Genomic DNA, 21,025 nt, shown 5'->3' on the forward strand with positions numbered 1-21,025 from the left:
GCGTTCAGCTGCATCGAAGCTACTCTGCTACCAGCAAGCTTCGAGCTGTGCCTTAGGGTGACGATGCTCGGTTGCGCCAAGTCCCGGATTCCCACCCGTTGCCCTTCAAAAACGGTAGTTCGATACTACACCCGCATTGGGAGCTTGAATTTCGTTCGTTTCGGTCTGTTAGCAAAATTTTCTTCCCCGACTTCCGCGATCCGAGTTCCAAGAATTTTTTTTTTTTTTGTAATCTTAAATGGAAATAGGTACTCGAACGAAGGATTTGCGAGTTGCAGTTACCTTCAAGCTGGGGTAACTGCAGTCTAGCAGCAGCAAACATAGACCGCCCAGAATCAGCCGATATTGCAGTTCATCAGAGCCAGAGGCGAATCTACTAAGCAAAATAAATCTGAAATCTTAACAATTCAACATAATACATAAATTCATGCTAAAATTTTCATATTGTTTAAAAGACAATGATCAACTAAAGTAAATTTCATTTCAATTTTCGAAGTAAAACGAAAACAAAATACCAGCTGTAATAAATTTTTGACAGCTTGATGTTTTTTGTTGACACTGCCGATTTCACGCACACCTTCAAAGGAGAGTGCAAAACTCGATTCATGCTCGTTTTCAGCGTGGATGGTGCAAAACTTTCGGGTGGTGAAAACGAATACGGTATTACTTCAGTCATTCAAATGAACCAATCACAACAGATAGCAAATGTTCTTATCAATACATACCCGAAAAATTGAACAACATTATACAGAATCAGGTAGGTCTTGATGAATCCCGATTGTTCCTTCTTCTGGTTGGCCATCGGTGTTAATTTGTGATTCTGATTAGCCTTAATAAGAAGGTTCTTTGAGTATTCCTTATTATTTATTGATATAACACCGGCTCGGAACACTGACCGCTCACCTCTGCAAAACAAACCACGAATGAACGGGTAATTGTAAAGAATAAGTTCAAAGAGTACAATAGTTGCTACCAACCTTTATGAATTGAAAGTAAAAACATCAACAACAGTGTTCATTTATGCCTTCTCTGTTCATTCATTGCAGCGTTCCACTGATTCATCGCAGTTCACAAGACTTGACTGTCTGTCACAGTCAGGCAGGTTGTTCCAATTGGTTTCGTTCCGCGGATCCATCATAGACGCGTGGCCTTCAAAGATGGGAGCTAGCACCAAAACTGGCAAGTTTGCCGTAGGATTTACGGCCTTAGCCTTTCTGTTTATCCTGATAGCGTTCGTGTCCCCGTATTGGCTGCAAACCGATGGGAAGCTGGATCGACCCAAATTTACAAATCTCGGTAAGTTGATCGGGGTTCTTTTGCAAAGAAATTTCGGGTAGGGTGTGTCAGTAATGATGCTCTTGGTGGATAAAGAGGAGAGATGTGGAATGAAAGACGGGGTTGTTAATTTGTCATCACGGACACGAAGCAAATAGTAAACAAATATGTTTTGTTGATTTGCCAACTTTGATGAATTTGAAAGTTTCTACACGAAACTATCAGATTTCTATGTTGACCATTTAACTTACGAATCTTTGATTTGTGTCTGTATTTTCCTTTGAAGTCTGAGTTGATAGAGATTTGTTATTAGCTGAGTTTTAATTATGATTTTTTTTTGCTCAGATCCAATTTCGAGTTTTGGTTGAAAGTATTGAAATGCAGTTTTCAAAAAATAAAAATTTAATAACACAAAAATTTTTTGAGCTCAATTAGAAAAAATTTAAAGCCTTATATAAAATGAAGCTTTTTGTTACATATGTATTCACAATCCTCAGATTTTTCTACAAAGCGCATCCGAAATGTTTCGATGTTAGTCGTAATGAGTAATTGTCTTTCTATTTTAGGACTATGGGAGCTGTGCCTCTACGATTTCCAGGACATCCACCGGTTTTACGATACCCGGTTCAATGGATGCATGTGGATTTTCGAGGAGGAATATTACATCCTGCATGACTACATACTGCCCGGATTCTTTATTGCGGTTCAATTCTTTTTCACGCTTTGCTTCACCCTGCTACTCATGGGCGTCATCATGACCCTGATATACCTTGGATGTTCCCGGGACAACGATCGCTACATAATGCTGTTGCTAACAAATGGGACGACCATGGTAGTAGGAGCGATTTGTGGCTTCATAGCTATTTTGACATTTGGCTGCTATGGTGATAGTCGCGATTGGATGCCCAACTGGGAACACAACGGAATGGGATGGGCCTTCGCGTTGGGTGTCATCGGAGTGTTTGCCCTGTTTCCGGCCGGTATTCTGTTTATTGTGGAAGCGCGGAGAGCAACCTATCGACGTCTGAACAACATAGCTAATGCCGAAATGGCCGCCTATACCATGGACGAACGAAAATATCATGGTGGACACACCGATATCTAAAATCTAAAGAATCTCGTAGTGAAGAGATCTTTAACAATTTTTAAGAGTTTGCCTTATTTTATACAATAGGATAGATTAGGATTAGAACAACAAAATTCAGCGAATGAGTAACAAATGAATATCATCCTTAAATGTAAGTTTCAAACGATCGTGTAGTATTGAAATGCTTAACATTCCGTCCGGTGACTAACCATTTTTTCAAGTTGCTATTACTCGAGAAGCATTTCCAAATGGACGAATAAAAGATGTTTTTATTAAAGAAGAACCGTAGAAAAAATCATGAAAAGAAAATTCCCAGATTTACTGATAGTTAGAAATCTACTATCAGATTGAAGGTAAAATCAGTGATCATTCATTAGTTGCTTGATATTAATCCAAAATCTATTTCAGATGATCGCTGTCTAGACTGTTAATGACATTCCGAAATAGTTTGTGCCGAGCCATCTGTCAATAAGATCAATTTTCAAATGCCTTAAGTTGGTACCTCGGGTGCATGTGCACACCTGTATATCCGAAACTATACACAGGTAAGCGCAACACAACTAAAGTAGGTTCATTCGATCAAAACTATCCACATGCACAAAGCAAGTTCCAATAACCAACACGGATTGGAGTGAAGAATCATACAGGTGACACACCTCAAACACCCATCCAGTTCATTCATGATGGCAGTCACGCACACCGAACGACCTCAGCGATCGGTCTGTAAGACTGTGTTGTGTAGTGTGACGGGCTGCCTCGAGTGTTGGGGAATAGTTACGCGGTCTGTTGCCTTCCCACACCAACCGAATGTTTGGCTGACTGACTAACCAACTGACTCGCTGTAGTGTGTTGTACCTATATTTTACAGTTGCTATATGTATTGGCCAGTTCGCCGTCCAGTTTGTGGAGACTGGCGAGTCGACGACTGACTATAGGCTGCCTTTGTAGGCCCATCAGGCGGCAGTTGTTTTCGCTCCATCGTTCACCTGGGTCGTACCGTACGGCTTCAACGACACCTAAAAGACACAAGCCTGTCTCCAATTTCAATCGAGTGGGGGGCAACCATCGAAGAGGGTCGTTTTGTGCTACTCTTTATGTTGTTGCGTCGCGTCGTCTTTCCACGGTATCCGTCGTGTAATGCAAGCGAATTCGGAACTGATATCTGGGCGTGCCAAGACAGTGTAAGTTTGCGTTGCGTTTTTGGGAGATTTTTAAGCTTAGTTAGTATCACTGCAGCATCCGTGTCGGTTAGAATAAAATCAATCTGGTGGTGACGCGTCGGTGTTAATTTTTTATAAATCCATTCACCACGTTGAGTGAAGTATGTGGGGAGTGCTAATGGGTTGATTCACTGTAGCTAGTTCTGTGTCAAGAAGGTCGGAAAGATGGCGGTGGGCCCTACGTGGTTTAAAAATAACCTTAGAAGAAAGCCTAAAAATTTGACATCACAAAGTTGCACAAGTGCGTTGTGTTGCAAAGAATAAGAAGCTTTAGTGAAACCTTCTCTTATTAAGCCCTTGAAGTATTAATCTGTTCGCACGTAGTTGAAAATAGTCGATAATAGATGTATTATTTGGTTGGTTGTGGAGATTGAAATTCATTTAAAGCCTAGTTTATATCCAGAGGAGGGCGTGTGGAGTAGCTATGGTACCGTGTGCGGGGGACGTGTTTTCTCAAGTCGCTGGATGAGTAACCTGTCCGATATACAGATGTATTAGTTTGTTCCAGCTCGAATAAAGAGTTTCTTGATTTCGATGTATCGACGAGGACGTTCCAGAACGGACGAAGAATATTTCTATAAATCGCGCCCCAGAAAACAACCACACAGGTCATAAGTGCCATTCAATTAGTGTTAATAGAAAGATTACCGTTCGGGAATTAAATGCACCCATCTAGTGGAGATGTTCTTCGAGAGATATGACAATGAACGGAATCTTTTGTGAGCAGGGCATCAAATTGTTTACCACGAACTAATTGTAAACTGTTATTCCAAGCTGTTACGGCACAGGTTAAATAAGCTGTGCTATCAAACTCCCGGGACCGGAAAGCCGTAACAAAGATGGAACTGCTGCAAAAGAAGCGTCTTCTCATGCAGATACGAGCGTATTTTCCCTAACTGATAAGCGGAGGAGGAAAATCACGTCCAAACAACTTGGCTTCTCGTGTTCACTGTAAACACAAGTTTACAGTTAGTTTTTTTTTTCAAATTCAAAACAAAAACATCGCCGCTGATTGGAATCAAGCGAAAATCAACGACAGTGATCTAACTATTAAATATAACATTTGCAGTTCAACGGGGTACGGAAAAAAACGTACCGGACTTGCAGCTAGGCCAGTATGTTGTTGGAAAACAAAAGCACGGTAGAAAACTAAAGTAAAATGGTTGAATAATTTATGAGCGAAATTAAATATTGATTATTCGTCCGTGTTCTATTCTGCGCTACTGTAATGGCGCAAAACGGTGATTCTCTTAGTTGAAGTTTTTTCTTTAATCAGCTCCCTTGCGCTGTCATAGGGTCGAGTTCATTCTACTCGTTTCTCAAGTCATTAAAAACTAGTTTGTTGCAAATTAGAAACAATTTCTTTGATGACGGTTTAAGTTTCCATTGAGAACTAAATTCGCATTAAAGAAGACTATTACGTTATTCCTTCAGATTTTTTCCTGATTTGTTTTAAATATCAATGTTTTGATTTTTCATAGAAGCAATCATTCAGAGAGGAACTCTACAGTCTGTTTTCGTTCTGAAAAGTTTCTTTGGTCGTTCGCGCAAGACCTTTGTTTGCCGCTCACTGCTTTTGAAACTGACCAGTCAGTGACCTATATCCATACAACACAAAAAAAAATTGCCTTCTCAAACGCCACACTTGAGTTCGAAGAAAATTTTTCTCAGTAAGTTTGATTTTCCTCAGGGTGACTCCAAACTGTGTCTGTAATCAATATTTTGAGACCTGGAACCATAATGTGTCACTAAGAACTGATAATAGAATAATTTATTTTGCGTAAAGAACGATTGGTTCAACGAAAATACGCTGGCAAAAAGAAGAATAACCTAAAATTTAAATTTATTAAAACTAGTTGATGATTGCATTAAGTAAGTTTTAAAACATGATTTTTTTTTTAAAACCAGCTGTATGGCAGTGCTAGACTGTAGTACAGCGTTTAAATGCTCAGAAAATCAAACTAAGTGCATAAACAAGCTGAAGTTAAAATCTGCGTGTAATTTACACATATGGATTTATACCAAAAAAATCGCTACTGTTCAATATAAAAACCGTCAAAATTGTTTCAGTCGCAGAAGAAAAAATTTGAACGGTAGACGGGAAAGTTGACGTTATTTGACAAATTTTGGCAACATTCCCAAGCAACCAAAAATCTCGTTAAAAAGGTCAAACACAGCTTTATCAGTATAATCAACGTGGAGACGAACCAGCCTGAGGCTGAAAGTCTCTATAATAAAGAAAAAAAAAAGTATAATCAATGTGCTGAAGTTCTTTTTATTCAGCCCAAAATTAAAGTTCTTATTGAAATTTTGAAGTTCCATAACAGATTTAACGGCCTTCTGTTCAGCCAACAAGTAATCGTTTAATCAGCAAAAAAATCTTCTCTCTATTACTTTGGTCTCCACCAGCTCATGTGGTGCTGCCGGTTTCCTCGGCATCGATCTTTATTCCTCCCATCATCTCAATTCATCTCACTTACGCCGTTCTGCTACACATTTGTTTGATTTGCTTACTCAAGCAATCAACAACCTAATGAAAAAAATTACTCCTGATCCCAGATTTGAACCGCGACCCTTCGATATGATAGCAAGGGCAGCCAGCAGCGAAGACGCATGTTAATTATCACTCTGAAACATTACGAAACGGCATATTAATCAAACATTAAAAAAAATGGGATTCCATGTTGATAACTGTTAAGCATAAATTATACAAATTCTTTAGTTAATCTTGATATTGAATTTATGAATTGCTTCAACTGAATTTCATTATTTTACATAGTATACCGTCTCACGACATAACTTGACGAACATAATTCTTATAATTCACTCGGTCCATGGCAACCGTTCTCGGGCACCCCACGTTCGCCAGATCACGCTCCACTTGGTCTGACCACCTCGCTCGTTGCGCCCCCGCTCGTCTTGTTCCTACCGGATTCGTAGCGAATACCTGTTTTGCAGGACAGTCGTCCGGCATTCTCGCAACATGTCCCGCCCAGCGTATCCGGCCAGCCTTCACCACCTTCTGGATACTGGGTTCGCCGTAGAGTCGCGCGAGCTCGTGGTTCATCCTTCGCCTCCACACTCCGTCCTCCTGTACGCCGCCAAAGATGGTTCTTAACTAGAACTCGTCGCTCGAATACTCCGAGTGTACGCAGGTCCTCCTGAATTTCAATGTGTGATAAATTCGTGATTAGTTAATACAGTTGCATGAAATTTTTTAAAGTCAAAAAATTTACTATTTTCAAAAACAATCCTTTGCGAGTTAGCTTTAAATTTCTCTCAGTTGAAATTTCAATATAAATTATACATTTCAACAATTTCCTAGCTACAAAAATGATTTATTGATTTTATTCCCTTTTGTGATGTTCGTTCACATTTCATATACATGAAATGGCGGACAAGTTCCTCAAATAGCCTTCGGAAGGCTATTTGAGGAACTTTTTGGAGTCCATAGAAGGCTATTTGAGACCTAATTTGTAACTTTTTATACTAAATGGATGCGATTGTCTTTCACAAAAAGGCTATTTGAGGACTTTTTGGAACTTCAAGTCCATAGAAGGCTATTTGAGACCCAATTTGTAAGTTTATACTGAATGGATGCGATTGACATGTCACAAAGAAGGCTATTTGAGGAACTTTTTGGAACTTCGAGTCCATAGAAGGCTATTTGAAGTCCTATTTGTAATTTTAATACTGAGTGATGCGATTGCCGTGTCACAAAAAGGCTATTTGAGGAACCTTTTGTAACTTTCATGCTCACATTCGAGGAAACTCGGTACCAATTCCCTTTGGAACCTTTGTCCGGCGAAATTCGGACTTTGGAGACACGAGTGTACATATGGGACTTTTGAGGGCCGCCGAGAGAGGGCGGGTTCGTCTACACATCCTATGGAGCATTCCACATCATAATGGCCAAACTTGCTGATTATTGGCAATAGATTGTTCTTTCGGCGGAGCAAACCATCCTTACCCTAATTGAACCGTACTAGTTACTCTACTAGCTAGTTCCTTCACTCCCTTGGAACAGTCCGCTCAAAGGCAGTTTAGAGTTAGTAAACATGAGATTTGGATCAAGTTATGATGCGAGATAGTTCGCTGCAAACAGGCTGTGCCATGCTACATAGGATGGGACTTTCGAGGGCTTGGGTTAGATTCTTAAATTTAGAATTAAAATTAGAATTTTGGACAAATTTTCAAACGTAACTTTTTTTTAAATTTTTTTGTCCATCTGCATTTCTCAGATTTTTAACGCCTAAATTAAACTCGCACTGGATATGTTAACGCAAAATTTTAGTTTTGAAATTATGAGCATCGAAAAGTCAATTTCATATCGGTACTCATATCCTATTTAAATTATGTTACGAGGTTTCCAAAACTAAGGCTATGATCATTTAGTATCCGGGCAGTTACAAACGATTGTATTTTAAAAACTATTCATTTGATCGAAAAACTTTCTATGGAGGAAATGAAGGTGTAAATATGACATTTAATATAAAAATATAAAAAAAATATATTTATCAATGATTTCAAGAAATAATCTTACTTTTTCATAAAATCTCTTTTTAATCTTTGCACACTTGTGTCAGTCATGTATTGATCTATTATTTTTATCACAGAAGTAAAACCTTTGCAAAATCATGCTATTTTACACAAACTCACCTGGAAAAAGCAATTGGAATCTGGTTGGAACCTTTTCATTAGTAGGCATCTAGAAAAATTTGATCTCTTAAATTCGGTTTTTACATAAATTTCTTCGTCCATCAGGACCAGACTTGTAAACCATCGACATTTTCTCTGACAGTCGCACAGCCTGCTTTTATGAGTATCATTGTTCGTGCCATCAAACGAATGCGACCGAAACTTGCCGAACAGTCGACTACCATCAAACGAAACGACATTCATTCTTCTTTGTGTGATTGTCGAACGAAATTTCGTGTCTTGGTACACGAGAGGGATAATTTGATGGTCAAACGACCATCATTCCCGACAGTTTACGACATCGCCTATCTCTTTCACGCAGCAGAACGTACAAACTTAATAAGCAAATGCAATCTTTTCTATTCACTCCCTCCTGTTGAAAAAAAATTCGTCACTCTGCAGCGCCGGGTGATGTTTGGATGTGTTGGTCGAACAATGTGGAATGATTATCTTGATTATCTACGCAAGAGGGATGAAAGTCAAACGACTAACCACAAAAAAGATCAAAATTTCATTTGACATTTTTTTGCTCTCCGATCAAACGATTGCGCTCTCCACGATTGTCACGAACGATGTGGGGTGGTAGTCTCCGGAAAAATTCAAACGATGGTGACCACTTACAAGCCTGATCAGGACACATCTGTTACATTGCGTAAAAACCGGTTGCACATGTTGCAATCTTAGAAACTGTTCACTATTAGTTATTTACTAGGTGTCTACTAGTCGGAAAACACTTTTTGACTAACGGAAATGGATTAATTGCATTATTTAAGGGGTCTGCATTCAGTTATCCCCAATAACCATAGACTTTTTACCATATTTAAGATCAAGGGTTCCATTCCGATGCTTGATTTGTGGATTCTAGAGTGGCTCCTTATACTTCTTAACCATTCGGTCCAAAAAAGAATCAGAAAAAAATCAACAGTTTATGAGTTTTCAAGTCGAAAATGAAGAGTTTCTGAGGCGCAAAATGCGCAGAAGGTGCAAATTTGTGCAAAATAATTTTTACTATGTCTTTTTGCATCGTAAATATCTCAAACACACATCAACTTAAAAATCTGGCAAAAATAGGCAAGATAGTCCTATTTATAACCAACACAACGCTGCTAAAGTTTTGCATATCCGAGCTCTAATAACGTAGCTATCACCGAAATAAAGTGCCCGGATACTAAATGATCATAGCCTTATAAATTTTGTACAAATCAGTTGAGTTACAAAAGACAGGGAGGGGGATGTTGGGGAGTTTGTCTCGGTTTTCATGAAGCATCCATAAAAAAGTAATGAATTAAAGATCTCATGAACTTTGAGGGTCTCCAAGGAATATTTAAAGAAGGTAGTGCCGAGAGCCATATTGAATGTTTTGTGACGTCACAATCACGAAGGTGTATCGATAATTTGTACGAGTATGGTATTTGCCAAATTTCAAAGAAAACACGTTTAAGAACAAAAAGATGTAAAATTTCCTTTTGATTGTGTTGTAATGCCTCTATTTAATTATGTTATTGATTTTCTTAATCTTTAAAGATTGCATTACGAATGACCTAATTTGATTTTGAAAATACTTGATCTTCACGCAGAAAAATAGAAATTAGATTCAAAGGAAAGTGCCGCAAAAACAAAGGATTTTTTCCTTTGATTTTGGGACAAAAAAATTCCTTTGATTCAAATGCATTTCCTATTGTTTCGAAGAAATGCTTTCCTTTGAATCAAAACTTTTTCTTTGTTTCTAAAAACAAAATGCTTATGATTCAAAAGCCTTTTCGTTTAATTTTATGAACTTTTCGTTTATTCCAACGGTATTTGGGTTTCATTTCAAAATCATTTGTTCTTCAATTCTACTTTTTGTTTCTAAAAATTCTAGTACTAAATGTTAATTTTCGTCCTATTGGAAATAAAAAAAATCAATTATGGTTTAAAACATTTTATTTATTTAGAAAGTTCATGTTAACATTATCGATTTTCCCTATAATTAGAGTTTTGAACCGGTACATCTGTAAATAAAGAGGAGAACAAAATGTATACATGAAATTTTCACATAGCGCACATAATACAAATTTATGACAAAAATGCTTCTCTTGTTATGAAGGTCACAGAAAACGATATTAAGCTAAATAATGCTAACAATAAAATGGAAAGTACTTACTGAACGATGTTTGTTGGCGACAGTTCCTTTCGAACAACTCATGAAGGGTTTCGGCGCCAGATGTCTCCTTAGACCGGATCGGAAGGGATTTGTTGGACGAATGGTTGCCCTGAAAAAGTTTGTTAGGTTGGTTTATTTGAAATTAAATTGATTTTGAAAGACCTACCTAGGACTCTACTATCGTTTGCCCTCTTAAAGCTGTCAAGACTTTCCTACGCCGGATCTTATGATTCCGGTGCTGTCTGGCTATTGCGCGGAAAAGCTTCCCGCCGTCCCGTTCACCAAACAGAAGCTAATGAAGATGTGTCGACTGTTTGACGAAAATGGCACTACTTTTCGCTGCGTGTTATTTAAAAAATTAGGAGAATTTTTAAAAGCACAACCTAACTTGAAATTATTACTGAGAAGAACCTAAAACTTTATTTGTATCATTTTTTCCATAACATTTTAAGAGTTCGCTTCTTGATCTGTTGCACAATGCTGATGTCAATGTATCATTTATTGGAAATGTTAAAATTAAATTAGCTGCATTAATTTAACTGCCTAAATCCACTTATGTACCTTCAGCAATTTCTTGAGGTAGAAAGAAATATCTTACCATGGGAGTTTGCTCCAACAGCTAATTGAATAAACAAATAAAACTACAGCGTCAACCACCCTACTGTAACGAAAGGGTCACCCAACATTCATGCAACCGGAACATCCATCCATCTAACACGCCCTTAGATCCTAGCAAGCAAGTGCCCTTGGCTGGTTGGCTGGCTGTGGTATATGGTTCACTGCATTTCCACCTTTGGATAGCTATAGCTGATTTGTTATTCCCGCGCAGTTTGTGTGAGACCTATTTCAAGACCCGCATATTCAGCATAGGGATTGGTGGTCATCAAACAACAATATGACTACGTTCCAGCACAAACTATTAAGAAAAAAGTATAGTATAATTTCCTGATAATTAGACCTGGTACATGGGGTACAAGTTAAAATGGATCAAACGGAATGGCACACGGCGCTTTTAAATGCAGTTTCTTGAATGTTTTGCCTATCACCCGACCGACCGGATGTACGTTGTAGATTGGGCGGTCTACCCCTTGACAGTGATAAACGGGACCTGCTTTATCGGGACTTTCCAGCAGGGGTGATCCCGGTCGAAGTACTCCGGTGCAACAGCTCCCTTGGACCCCAACGCACGACAGGCTGCCTCGAAACCCACGTTAACGCAAACCGGTTCTGGAAGACCTTCGAGCATGGCAGCCACAAAGCCACTGCTAAAGCTATCGCCTGCTCCGGAAACGTTGACAATTTTCTCCAGCTTACGACCCGGGTAGAAGCGAACCTGGGAATCTGAATAAGTCGGGTCCCGATAAACCCCAGCACCATCGAAGAAACATTGGTCAGCCGAGGCCTTCCGAATGATGGCGACTCCAAAGCATCCCAGAGTAACGATCACATTGTCCAACGAACGGTTGACGAATGTTCCCAGTTCCTGGACTTCCTTCAAGAGTTCCTCCAATCCCGAGTACTGCTCGACCAATTTATCGCTAACGAAGGCTGGCCGATATCCAAGGGCTCGGGCCATTTGACGTAGCTCGTACAGATTCGGAGTGACGAATCGGATGGCCTTGGGCGCGTTCGCCGGTGAGGCCACGAAGGGTTTGTCCGCAAATCGCATGTCCGTTGGCTCGAAGAAAACTGCAAATGGTGTGGGAATTGTAGAAAAGATAAAAATCGCATAAGAAAACGTGCTGTTGTTGATTGGATGTGGTTTCTGCTCAAAGATGGTGATGTGGTGGCTTGACATTGAAACAAAAATTGTAGGTACAAATTGCGACGAACCTACTATTATTTCCCTCGGTTCCGTGACTAGTTAGAGGAGATGTGTGGTTGCATTATTTTGCATGTAAGATGCAGACAGTTTTTTCTATTTCCTACAGTCGAGTCGAGTCAACGAGATAGATAGATGGTTGCATTGTTTGATGGCAGTTTTGTATTCCCATCGGAAGATTAGTTGTTTAATGTTATTTTGCTATCGCGTACTACTGAGCGGTGACTCATAATTAGCATGCAGCATTAGATATAAGAGAGAATATATTGACGGAAAACAACCGGTCAATTGTGGCTTCAAAATGCCTATTTCAATCAAGATTGAAGAAAAATCCCAATACAGTATATTATTATAGATTTTTTAATATGCTTGATTTTATAAACGAATTAAGATTCAGCTAAATAATTAAGAGCAAAAATTAAGATTCTTTCGATTACAGATTCAGAAATTAGATTCTAATTTCTAGCTTCCGAGCTTAGAATTCCAGTACTAATTCTAAGGATTACGAATTTCGAATGAGACTTGACACATGAGACATGTCTCATGTTTTATGTCTCAAGTTTCATGTCTCATGTCTCAGGTCTAATGTCTCAGGTCTAATTTCTCGTGTCTTATGTTTCATGTCTCTGGTCTCAAATCTCATATCTCAGGTCTCAAGTTTTATGTCTCAGGTTTCATGTCTCAAGTCTCAGGTCTCAGGTTCCATGTCCCAGGTCTCATGTTTTATGTCTCAGGTCTCAGATCTTATGTCTGGTCTCATGTCGCAGGTCTCAGATCTCAGGTCTCAAGTGTCGTGTCGAAAGTCTCATTTCTTCAGGTATCAGTTCAAAGGTCTCATGTCTCAATTGTCAGGTCTCAAGTCTCAGGTACCAGTTCGCAGCGCAGGTATCAGATCTCAGGTCTCATGTCTAATGTCTAAAGTCTCAAGTCTCAGGTCTCAGGTAGTGTCAAGTTACATGTCGTATTGTTTTAAGTTTCAGAGCTGCAGAAATTAAAAGGTTTTTTTAACACGGTTTTCCGCACTTAGCATGGTTTTTTTTATAAGGTTTAAGGGAATTGGCACGGTTTTTTTGCATGGTTTTTTTTTACGCGGTACGTATAACAGTATGAAAGAAAACCTTAGTGTAATCTGAAAAAAGCGATTAAGAAGAACTGAAAGTGTACTTGATATACAGGTTCCAGAAGTCTCAATCAATAGGCGTCGATACGCTCACATGAACTCGTGAATGTCAAAGGTTTACTACATTCGATGCTTATTTAAAAGCTTTTATGTTTTCTTCTATAACTGATTTTTTTATGTTTTTCTGCGTAAAAATTGAACTGTATGATCTTTTAAGCTTACATCCTTTTTGGGGTTTTGGATTAGGTACATATTTTTTAAATTTAAGTCAAAATGATTTTTGAAGGGTCTTAAAATTAAAAAATTAGTATCAATATTTTTCAACTTATTTTTAAACAATCATAATAGCTACCATCAACTGCGATAACATTGATCGCTTTTCAACTTCAATGGGTCCTAAAAATTTATTGCGAATAACTTTTAGCAAATTATTTCCACTTTGTTTTTTTTTAAATGTTAGAATTAAGGCATCTATTGCTCGACTTTTCAATTTTTAATGAGAATTAGAAACTTTAGCTTCAGCATGGCCGTATTAAGCGGGGGGCACTTACGCCGAAAAAATCTAAGCAGAAATAAGTGATAATTAAAAAAATAATCAAAAGGAATAATACAGACCCCGTTCGATTTTGGCAACATTCGATTTTGGCAACATCCGAGCAAAAACCGTTCGTTTTTGGCAACATCCAAAAAAGACGATTTTTTTGGTCATTTTTTTTTATTTTTTTATTTCAATTCAAATTAATCAAAATTAATGTAAAACGTAATATTAGCATGAAATTTTTCAATTCGGCTTAATTATAATAGTTTTAAACAGAAAAAACATGAATTTTTCCATGTTTTACTGCTCAAAATTTATATGGGGCCGTTCAAATATTACGTAACGCAATTTTCGAATATTTTCAACTCCCCCTCCCCCCCCCCCCCCTCCCCTACGTAACACATTCGTCTCAAAAATTCTAAGCAAAATCTACAAAGCGTAACAAGCTTCTGTACCCTTTCCCCCCCTAAAAGCGTTACGTAATATTTGAATGGTCCCTATAATTGAGCCAAATTGAAAAATTTTATGCTAAGATAAGGTTTTACATCAATTTTGACTAATTTGAAATGAAAATCAAAAATAAAAAAGTAACAAAAAAACCGTTCGATTTTGGCAACATTCGACTTTGGCAACATAAAATTTACGGGCGTGTTGCCAAAAACGAACGGGATCTATAATACAAATTACATTATTTTTATCGAAACACGTCATCAACGTTAAAATTGTTTTTCAAACTTCTAAATAAAAACAAATTTAGATAAAGCTAGCTTGAAAATTTAGCCAAATTCGAGTTTTCGGTTTTTTTTTTTCTGTGTAGGTATAAATCTAGGAAAATAAGGATATGTTTCAAGGCTTTTACGGCGACTTTTTATTAGCTCAGTCGACATTTGAACAAATTATAAGTTTTTGAATGAAGATTTGAAGCAAAAAATAGGTAGAAAAAAAATAAAATATCGCCCATTTTATTTAAGTTCAAATATCTTGCACAATTGCAAGGTATATCCCAAGCAACCAAAAGTCCTATAAACCAGGTACAAAAAAGCATACTCAGCCTCATCATTGATATGAAGTACGTTCTATGCAGCTCAAAATTTAAGTTCTTATTGATACTTTCAAGTTCCAAAACAAGTTTCTTTGACCTTCTATCTAGCTTCCAGTGGCCTTTTAATTCAGTATCAAAATAAATCGTTAAATGAGCTAAAAATTCTCTCTATCTCAACTGCACATAACCTTATCTTGATTACTTACTAAGTTCAGTACATGGTTCCGCCATGAAGCCACGCGCTGGATTCCAAACTTGACAAATTGCGGATTGACGAAATTTGTTCAATTTGATGCTCAATTGCTTCTTTCTTACATTCCCTACATATATCGCATCAAAATGATCGCTCAAATATCAAATTACTTATTGAAAAAAAACTTGCCTGGCTTGGGGATCGAACCTTGACCTTCGTGGTGAGAATCGAACACGCAACCACAAGCCCACGCCTAGATGATGTTCTAACTGAAACTAAAACTCGAAGTGGTGATATGATTTTGCAGCATACCGTCAGGCGCACCCGCCCAACCAGCCAGCCAGTCAGCTCGGACGAAACCACCTCAATGCACTTTTTGTGACTTAGTAAATCCCGTTTTGAGCACTTTTGTGCCCTATATGAGACTCAAGTCCCTTACAGCGTACATATAAATTACTTTTGCAACTTCCAAGTTCATTAATAAGTACATATAGTTCACTCAAAGGAATTGGGCAGTTGATTCTCTTTGCCAGCCAATATTTTACTTTCAAAGCCTTAATTCAAGTAAATATGTGACTTTTGGTTACTTGGGATTGCTTTAAATTTAAACTTTACCGTTATTTGTGAGGATTTATAATTCTTGTTTACCTAAATTGATTTAAAGACTCAACAAAAAAACAATCCTGAATTTTACCCTAACAATATCAGAGCAAACGCCGAGAATTATTGAAATTTGAAAAAAAAATAAGAAGAACTTGAAGAAAAACATTGAAGATTAAATAAAAAAAAATCTTCAGTTGCCTAAATTGGTCTAAACGACCATACTGAGATTCTTTATTGAATTTCCATTCTAATTTCTATCCTTTCCATTGAAAATTCAAATTCAATTTTTTCCAACTGAAGTTTTCTTTTATTGATTCTGATCTGCATTTATTTTAAAAAAAATTCTTACTGAAGTAAATATCCTGAATTTAGCATATCATTTTCCAATTGATCATTCCTAAATTGTTTTCAATACAAGTGGAGATTCAATGTATCGACTTTTTCAAGTCTTGTGTTGTTTTTTATGTTTAGTGGTTAATTTTGGGGGTTGTTAATTTTGGGGGTTCTTAATTTTGGGAACTCGAAATTTTTGTTAAAACTTCTAAACTCATCTGATTTTCTTAATAATAACTGATGTTTCCAAATTTATGTTTTGTCACATTTAGAATAACAATTTGACAATTTTTTTTTGTTTCCAATAGTAATTTGCATCACATTTTTTAAATTTCCGCAACACATTTTTTAAATTTCAAAGAATCACTTTAAAACGGTGTTTCTTTGTGTTTATGAATATGAAATTGATATAAAATTTAAATTTTTAATTAAAAATATGTCAATTCCATCATTGGTTTTTATTGTAACTTTGTTTCTCAACTTTGTATATGCATTGCATTTAATTTTTTGGTTTTGTTTTTAAACTTTGGATTCTAAGTCTGAAATTTAATGTTCCAATTGTTATGAGGGAGATATTCATCCTGCTTTCGATGAAGCACATACCAAACTATCAACGATAAAATAAAAATATTTTAATATCTTTCTTTGATTTTTTCTTAACTAGAAAATTTCAGTTGCTAATAGAGTTATTAAATAAATTACGAATCGAATTTGTAAATAAACAGCTCTTATAAGAGTTTTCATTTTCGATTAGTTGTTAAAAAAAAAGATTTATAGGAGCCCCTCGAGAAAAATTGCCTCCCGATGGCTCAATTCGGCCCTGGCTTTAGATGTAAAAAAATTGTGTCATCATCATTTTGTAATCGTCAGATAATAACTAAATTATATTTTGTTTATGAAATTAAAAATTGAAAAATTGCTCTGGTACACAAATGTTGCACGTGTTGTTCGTGTGTTTTATTCGCCAGCTTCTGGGAAAAGCTTCTTTTTCATGAAATAATATGAAAATCCATACATTTTTGTATAAGTACCATATTTCGACTTTCAAAAAATCTGCAGAATGCAATATTTTTAGAAATATAAAAAATATTAAAAATTCTACCAAACAATGTTTTTAATTAAAATTATTCATCATTTTTCGTTTCACTATAAATTGCTCTACAATGTAACCTCACTTTGGTACCACTTCTAGTGCAATTTTCTATCATTCCTACCCTTTTCTTCAAAAGGTGGAAGCATGATGGATTCACGTGCCAAAACATCATAACATGAAAACAAAATTAAATACCCATTTGAAAACTTTACCCCTGTCGGACAACTTCCAAAGATTTCGCGTGTTTGGGCTGGAATTCCATTGTAAAAGAGGGGCACTAAAAATAAAGACACACAAGAAGACGAGCAACAAGTTATTCGTATTTAAGCAGGGTAGTAACTATATTAATCAACTAAACATAAAATTCAGACGGACGCTCCGCTGGGAAAAGACTTACTTCGAAGGGCTCAGCCTGTTTTTTTTTTGCAATTCCCTTTGGCAAACCTGCATTTCCGGATGGGTGGTTTTCATGCTCCCGAATGATAAAAGCATGGGGGAGACTTTCAGTTGAAAGTACCAAATGTGCAAAATGCTCATACATATCTACTTTTATTATGCTATGAAAGAAGTGGAATAAAATGATTGATTTTGACTTTCGAAAAAGGCACAAACTTTTCCAAATAGTTTATACTTAAACTGAACATTCTCTAAGGTATTTCCCCAGTGTAAAGATTCCTTCACAAAGCACCCTTGTACAGAAAGTATTCAAAGAAGTATACATTCCTTGATGGTGAATAATGTCTTGTTTGTTTGTGGCAAGAACGTCAGCATAATAAGCATAATGAATTTGCACGTGGAAAAGAAAGGTCAACATAATAACGTGAGAACTTTTATGCCGATTCGCTTGGATGATTACCTTTTATCGCTAGAGTTTTCCAGTGTTCGTAGTTCGACTTTCCGTTAGCTTTAAAGAGAGTTGTGGTTGCTGAAAATTTTTCGATAAAAGTTTCCCTATTTGCTCGCTCATCAGTTTATTGTGTTTTAGAATTTTGAGGATTTTTTTTATAGCTGAGTTTTCTTAAATGATTATAAAAAATGACAGGTTTAATTTTTGAAACAAGATAATAAATTTTTCGGGGTTCATCGTAGTCTTTCGACCTGACACAACATTTAGTGGTAGTATTGTAGAATATATTTTGACATTGGGATAATTTCATAAAATATTCTAGCACATCAATAGACAAGTTCTTCAGTGAACTGATCTTTAATTTCAAATTTTTACTTTTTTCAACAGTGATATCACCACGATGAAGCGTCGTTCGTTGGCCGGAAATTGTGGGGTGGGAGTGTTCGTGATAGCCCTCGTTACGGTACTGGTTGCTTTTGCAACGCCCAGTTGGTTGGTTAGTGACTATCGGATAACGGGAGCCAAGCTCGATCGACTGGGGCTTTGGACCCATTGCTTCCGATCCCTGCCGGATGTGAACGATGACTACCAGCGAAGGTTTTTCGTTGGCTGTCGATGGGTGTACGACCCTTTTACGACCGGATACGACGAGATCCGAGGATTCCTGATTCCACGTGAGTATTTCGAATCATAAAAGTTAAAAAAAAACTGCTTGATACATATAATCTACATATGTTAAGTTGGCTGTCTTATTGCACTTGATAATTCGTCTACCATTCCTCCTTTTGATTTGCTCAATTACTTAAAAGCTGTTTCATATTTGATCGTTATCCGTGATGCTTAACAAATCGGTAACGAGATCAAAGAACATTGAAAATCTTACTAGTAAATATCATCATACAGTAAAAATATTTTCGTACAGAAATCTTAATTTCTGTTCCCGTTAGTAACTTTAATTTTTGCAAATTTTAACTTAATGTAATATTTTTTTGACGGGTTGGCACCAGTGGTCTTCCGGTTTTGCCCATAAATATAAAATTTGGTTCATTTATGAGTGTAAAAAACACAAAATTTATAATTTAAAATTCTTAAGATCATGGCCACAAAAAGCGTAAAAAATGGTGTAATAACCGTAATTTTTAATAGATCAACAGCAAAAGCTGTTCTCGTCACAGTAGAAATTCTTTGAAAAATGAAATGGAAAGTTGACGTAATTTGTGACATTTTGGCATCTTTAGATTTCTATAACACGAAACACAGAATTTTTGACGACTTTTCAAAGGTAGCTGTTTTTTTAAACTGTTTATCAATCTGCCTTTTTTGAGAATATTCTAGCACCTAGAACGCAACACGTTCACGCGACATACCTGCTCTCATTTAATCTCCATGGAAAAAACGCCGACCTTTCTTGCTGAGCGCATTGGAAAGCGCGACAAAGCTGATGCCAGGGTGTTTTGAAGCGCGACAAGTAGGAAATCCAATAGGAATCTGTGTTTTCTCGGTTTGAAGCAGTGATTTCGGGTTTTAAGCACAATAGTTCAAAGATCCCTCCGAATTTGTGATAATAAACTAAATAGGTAATATCTTAATCGACGAAAAAATTTTCATAAATTCTTAGTTTCCGCTAAAAAACAAAAAATTTTGTCGGTTAAAATTTCGGCATTTTTGCAATCCGGATCATGATCTGATGAGTTTTTAATGGCTCTCGAAAGAAAGGAGACGATTCCAAGCATTACTCGATGTAGAGAAGTGATGATTTGTAGTGAATTTTGAAAGCACCATAGCGCGCTAGCATGACATATCAATGCGTTGCATTGCTTTCTTATTGGAACGTAGAACGCAAAGCGATGCTTGTCGCCTCAGCTTGACATCAGCCTAACGCAAGGTTTTCACAATAAAACTATAGGGGAGAATGAGGATACTGGATCCCTGGGGATACTTGATTCCTTCGCTATATCTTGAATCCAGAATGTCTTACAAATATCAAATGTTCTAGAAAAATGTGCCAAACAGAACACAACAACAATGCTGTTATCATAACAAATTTTAAATATTTCAATTTTCAAGTTATTCAACTTTGTTTGAAAATTTACAAAAAATGTAGTTTGAAGATTTTTTTTATCACTTGAAAATGTTTCTCACATGAAAAAAAATTTTTAAAATATTTATTCCAATATGTCAATCGATAGAGTATAACATGAACTTCATAATGCCATATTTTCGAAGCAATAGTAAACTCTCATTTTTTTTAGATGAAGTTTTCCAAAATATATGTTATGAGATAGCACCAGAGAGATGCAACGTATAGGCTACAGGTGACCCCAAAAAAAAGTGTGACAGGACTTTTTTGTCACCCTGTATAGAGCTACAGCTTGACTAGTTTACATCGATCGATTTAGCCTATTGGTATGGAATCGGAGAGGTAATCACAAGACTCGAGTTCGATTACTAATCGAGGTGATTTTTTTCATTTACCATTCATGATCTGATCATGATCATGATTTGATTGTTGTATTATACGGCTAGTAGCATCATCCACCTAACAAAGCACCAGTAACATAATGTATGAGTGCGTGTGACAAACATTATTTTGTTATTGATTTGTTCGATGAACCTACGACTCACCGTTTAGTGCAAAATGTATCGGTCATGAACGGTAAATGAAAAAAAAAATCCCCTCGATCAGGAATCGAACCCAATTCCTCTAATTATCTCTCAAGGACCTTAGCAATATGCCAAAACATCAGATGAAACAAGTTAAGCTGTAGCTCTATAATTCAATTGACTTCATCTAGTTGAATTCGCCGCTAGACTCTAGGGCAGAAAACGCGCATCGTGCCCCGCCTAATGGTGCTTATACTGCCCCCAGGGGGGGTTCTCATTTTGCCCCCAATTGTGACCGATTTTCAACTTTCGACAAAAAATTCTAAAATACATTTTTAAACGTTTTTATCTACTTTTTCAAGTTCAGCCAGACAGAAAGAAGACTTTTTTATTGTCTGAACACGAAA

General features: G+C 36.9%; 2 protein-coding genes across 4 annotated transcripts in view; both read left to right on the forward strand.

Moving 5' to 3' along the window:
• The first annotated feature begins 694 nt into the window (after nucleotides 1–694).
• On the forward strand, nucleotides 695–2,645 carry LOC129754129 (uncharacterized). The gene is made up of 3 exons (XM_055749997.1): nucleotides 695–931; nucleotides 1,047–1,296; nucleotides 1,842–2,645. Exons 2-3 carry the CDS (start codon nucleotides 1,158–1,160, stop codon nucleotides 2,378–2,380), a joined length of 678 nt encoding a protein of 225 aa, XP_055605972.1. The 5' UTR covers nucleotides 695–931; nucleotides 1,047–1,157; the 3' UTR covers nucleotides 2,381–2,645.
• A 650-nt stretch (nucleotides 2,646–3,295) lies between these two features.
• LOC129754320 (uncharacterized) overlaps nucleotides 3,296–21,025 on the forward strand; it is a 36,577-nt gene continuing 18,847 nt past the window's right edge. Inside the window, exons 1-2 of one of the 3 annotated variants that reach the window (XM_055750297.1) lie at nucleotides 3,296–3,543; nucleotides 18,402–18,688. In XM_055750297.1, coding sequence (XP_055606272.1) covers nucleotides 3,500–3,543; nucleotides 18,402–18,688 — 331 coding nt within the window. In that variant the 5' untranslated portion in view covers nucleotides 3,296–3,499. Of the gene's footprint in view, nucleotides 3,684–4,101; nucleotides 4,191–18,401; nucleotides 18,689–21,025 lie in introns of those variants that run through there. The other 2 variants (XM_055750298.1, XM_055750295.1) reach the window with 2 other exon arrangements.

The sequence above is a fragment of the Uranotaenia lowii genome, chromosome 3 (assembly GCF_029784155.1).
Source record: "Uranotaenia lowii strain MFRU-FL chromosome 3, ASM2978415v1, whole genome shotgun sequence".
NCBI lineage: Eukaryota > Metazoa > Arthropoda > Insecta > Diptera > Culicidae > Uranotaenia > Uranotaenia lowii.

What these genes read in the sequence shown, in the direction of transcription:
- LOC129754129 (XM_055749997.1), top strand. Translation starts at nt 1,158, where the DNA reads ATGGGAGCTAGCACCAAAACTGGCAAGTTTGCCGTAGGATTTACGGCC. An exon ending in ACCCAAATTTACAAATCTCG is followed by an intron (nt 1,297 to 1,841) that starts GTAAGTTGATCG and finishes TTTCTATTTTAG; the next exon opens with GACTATGGGAGCTGTGCCTC.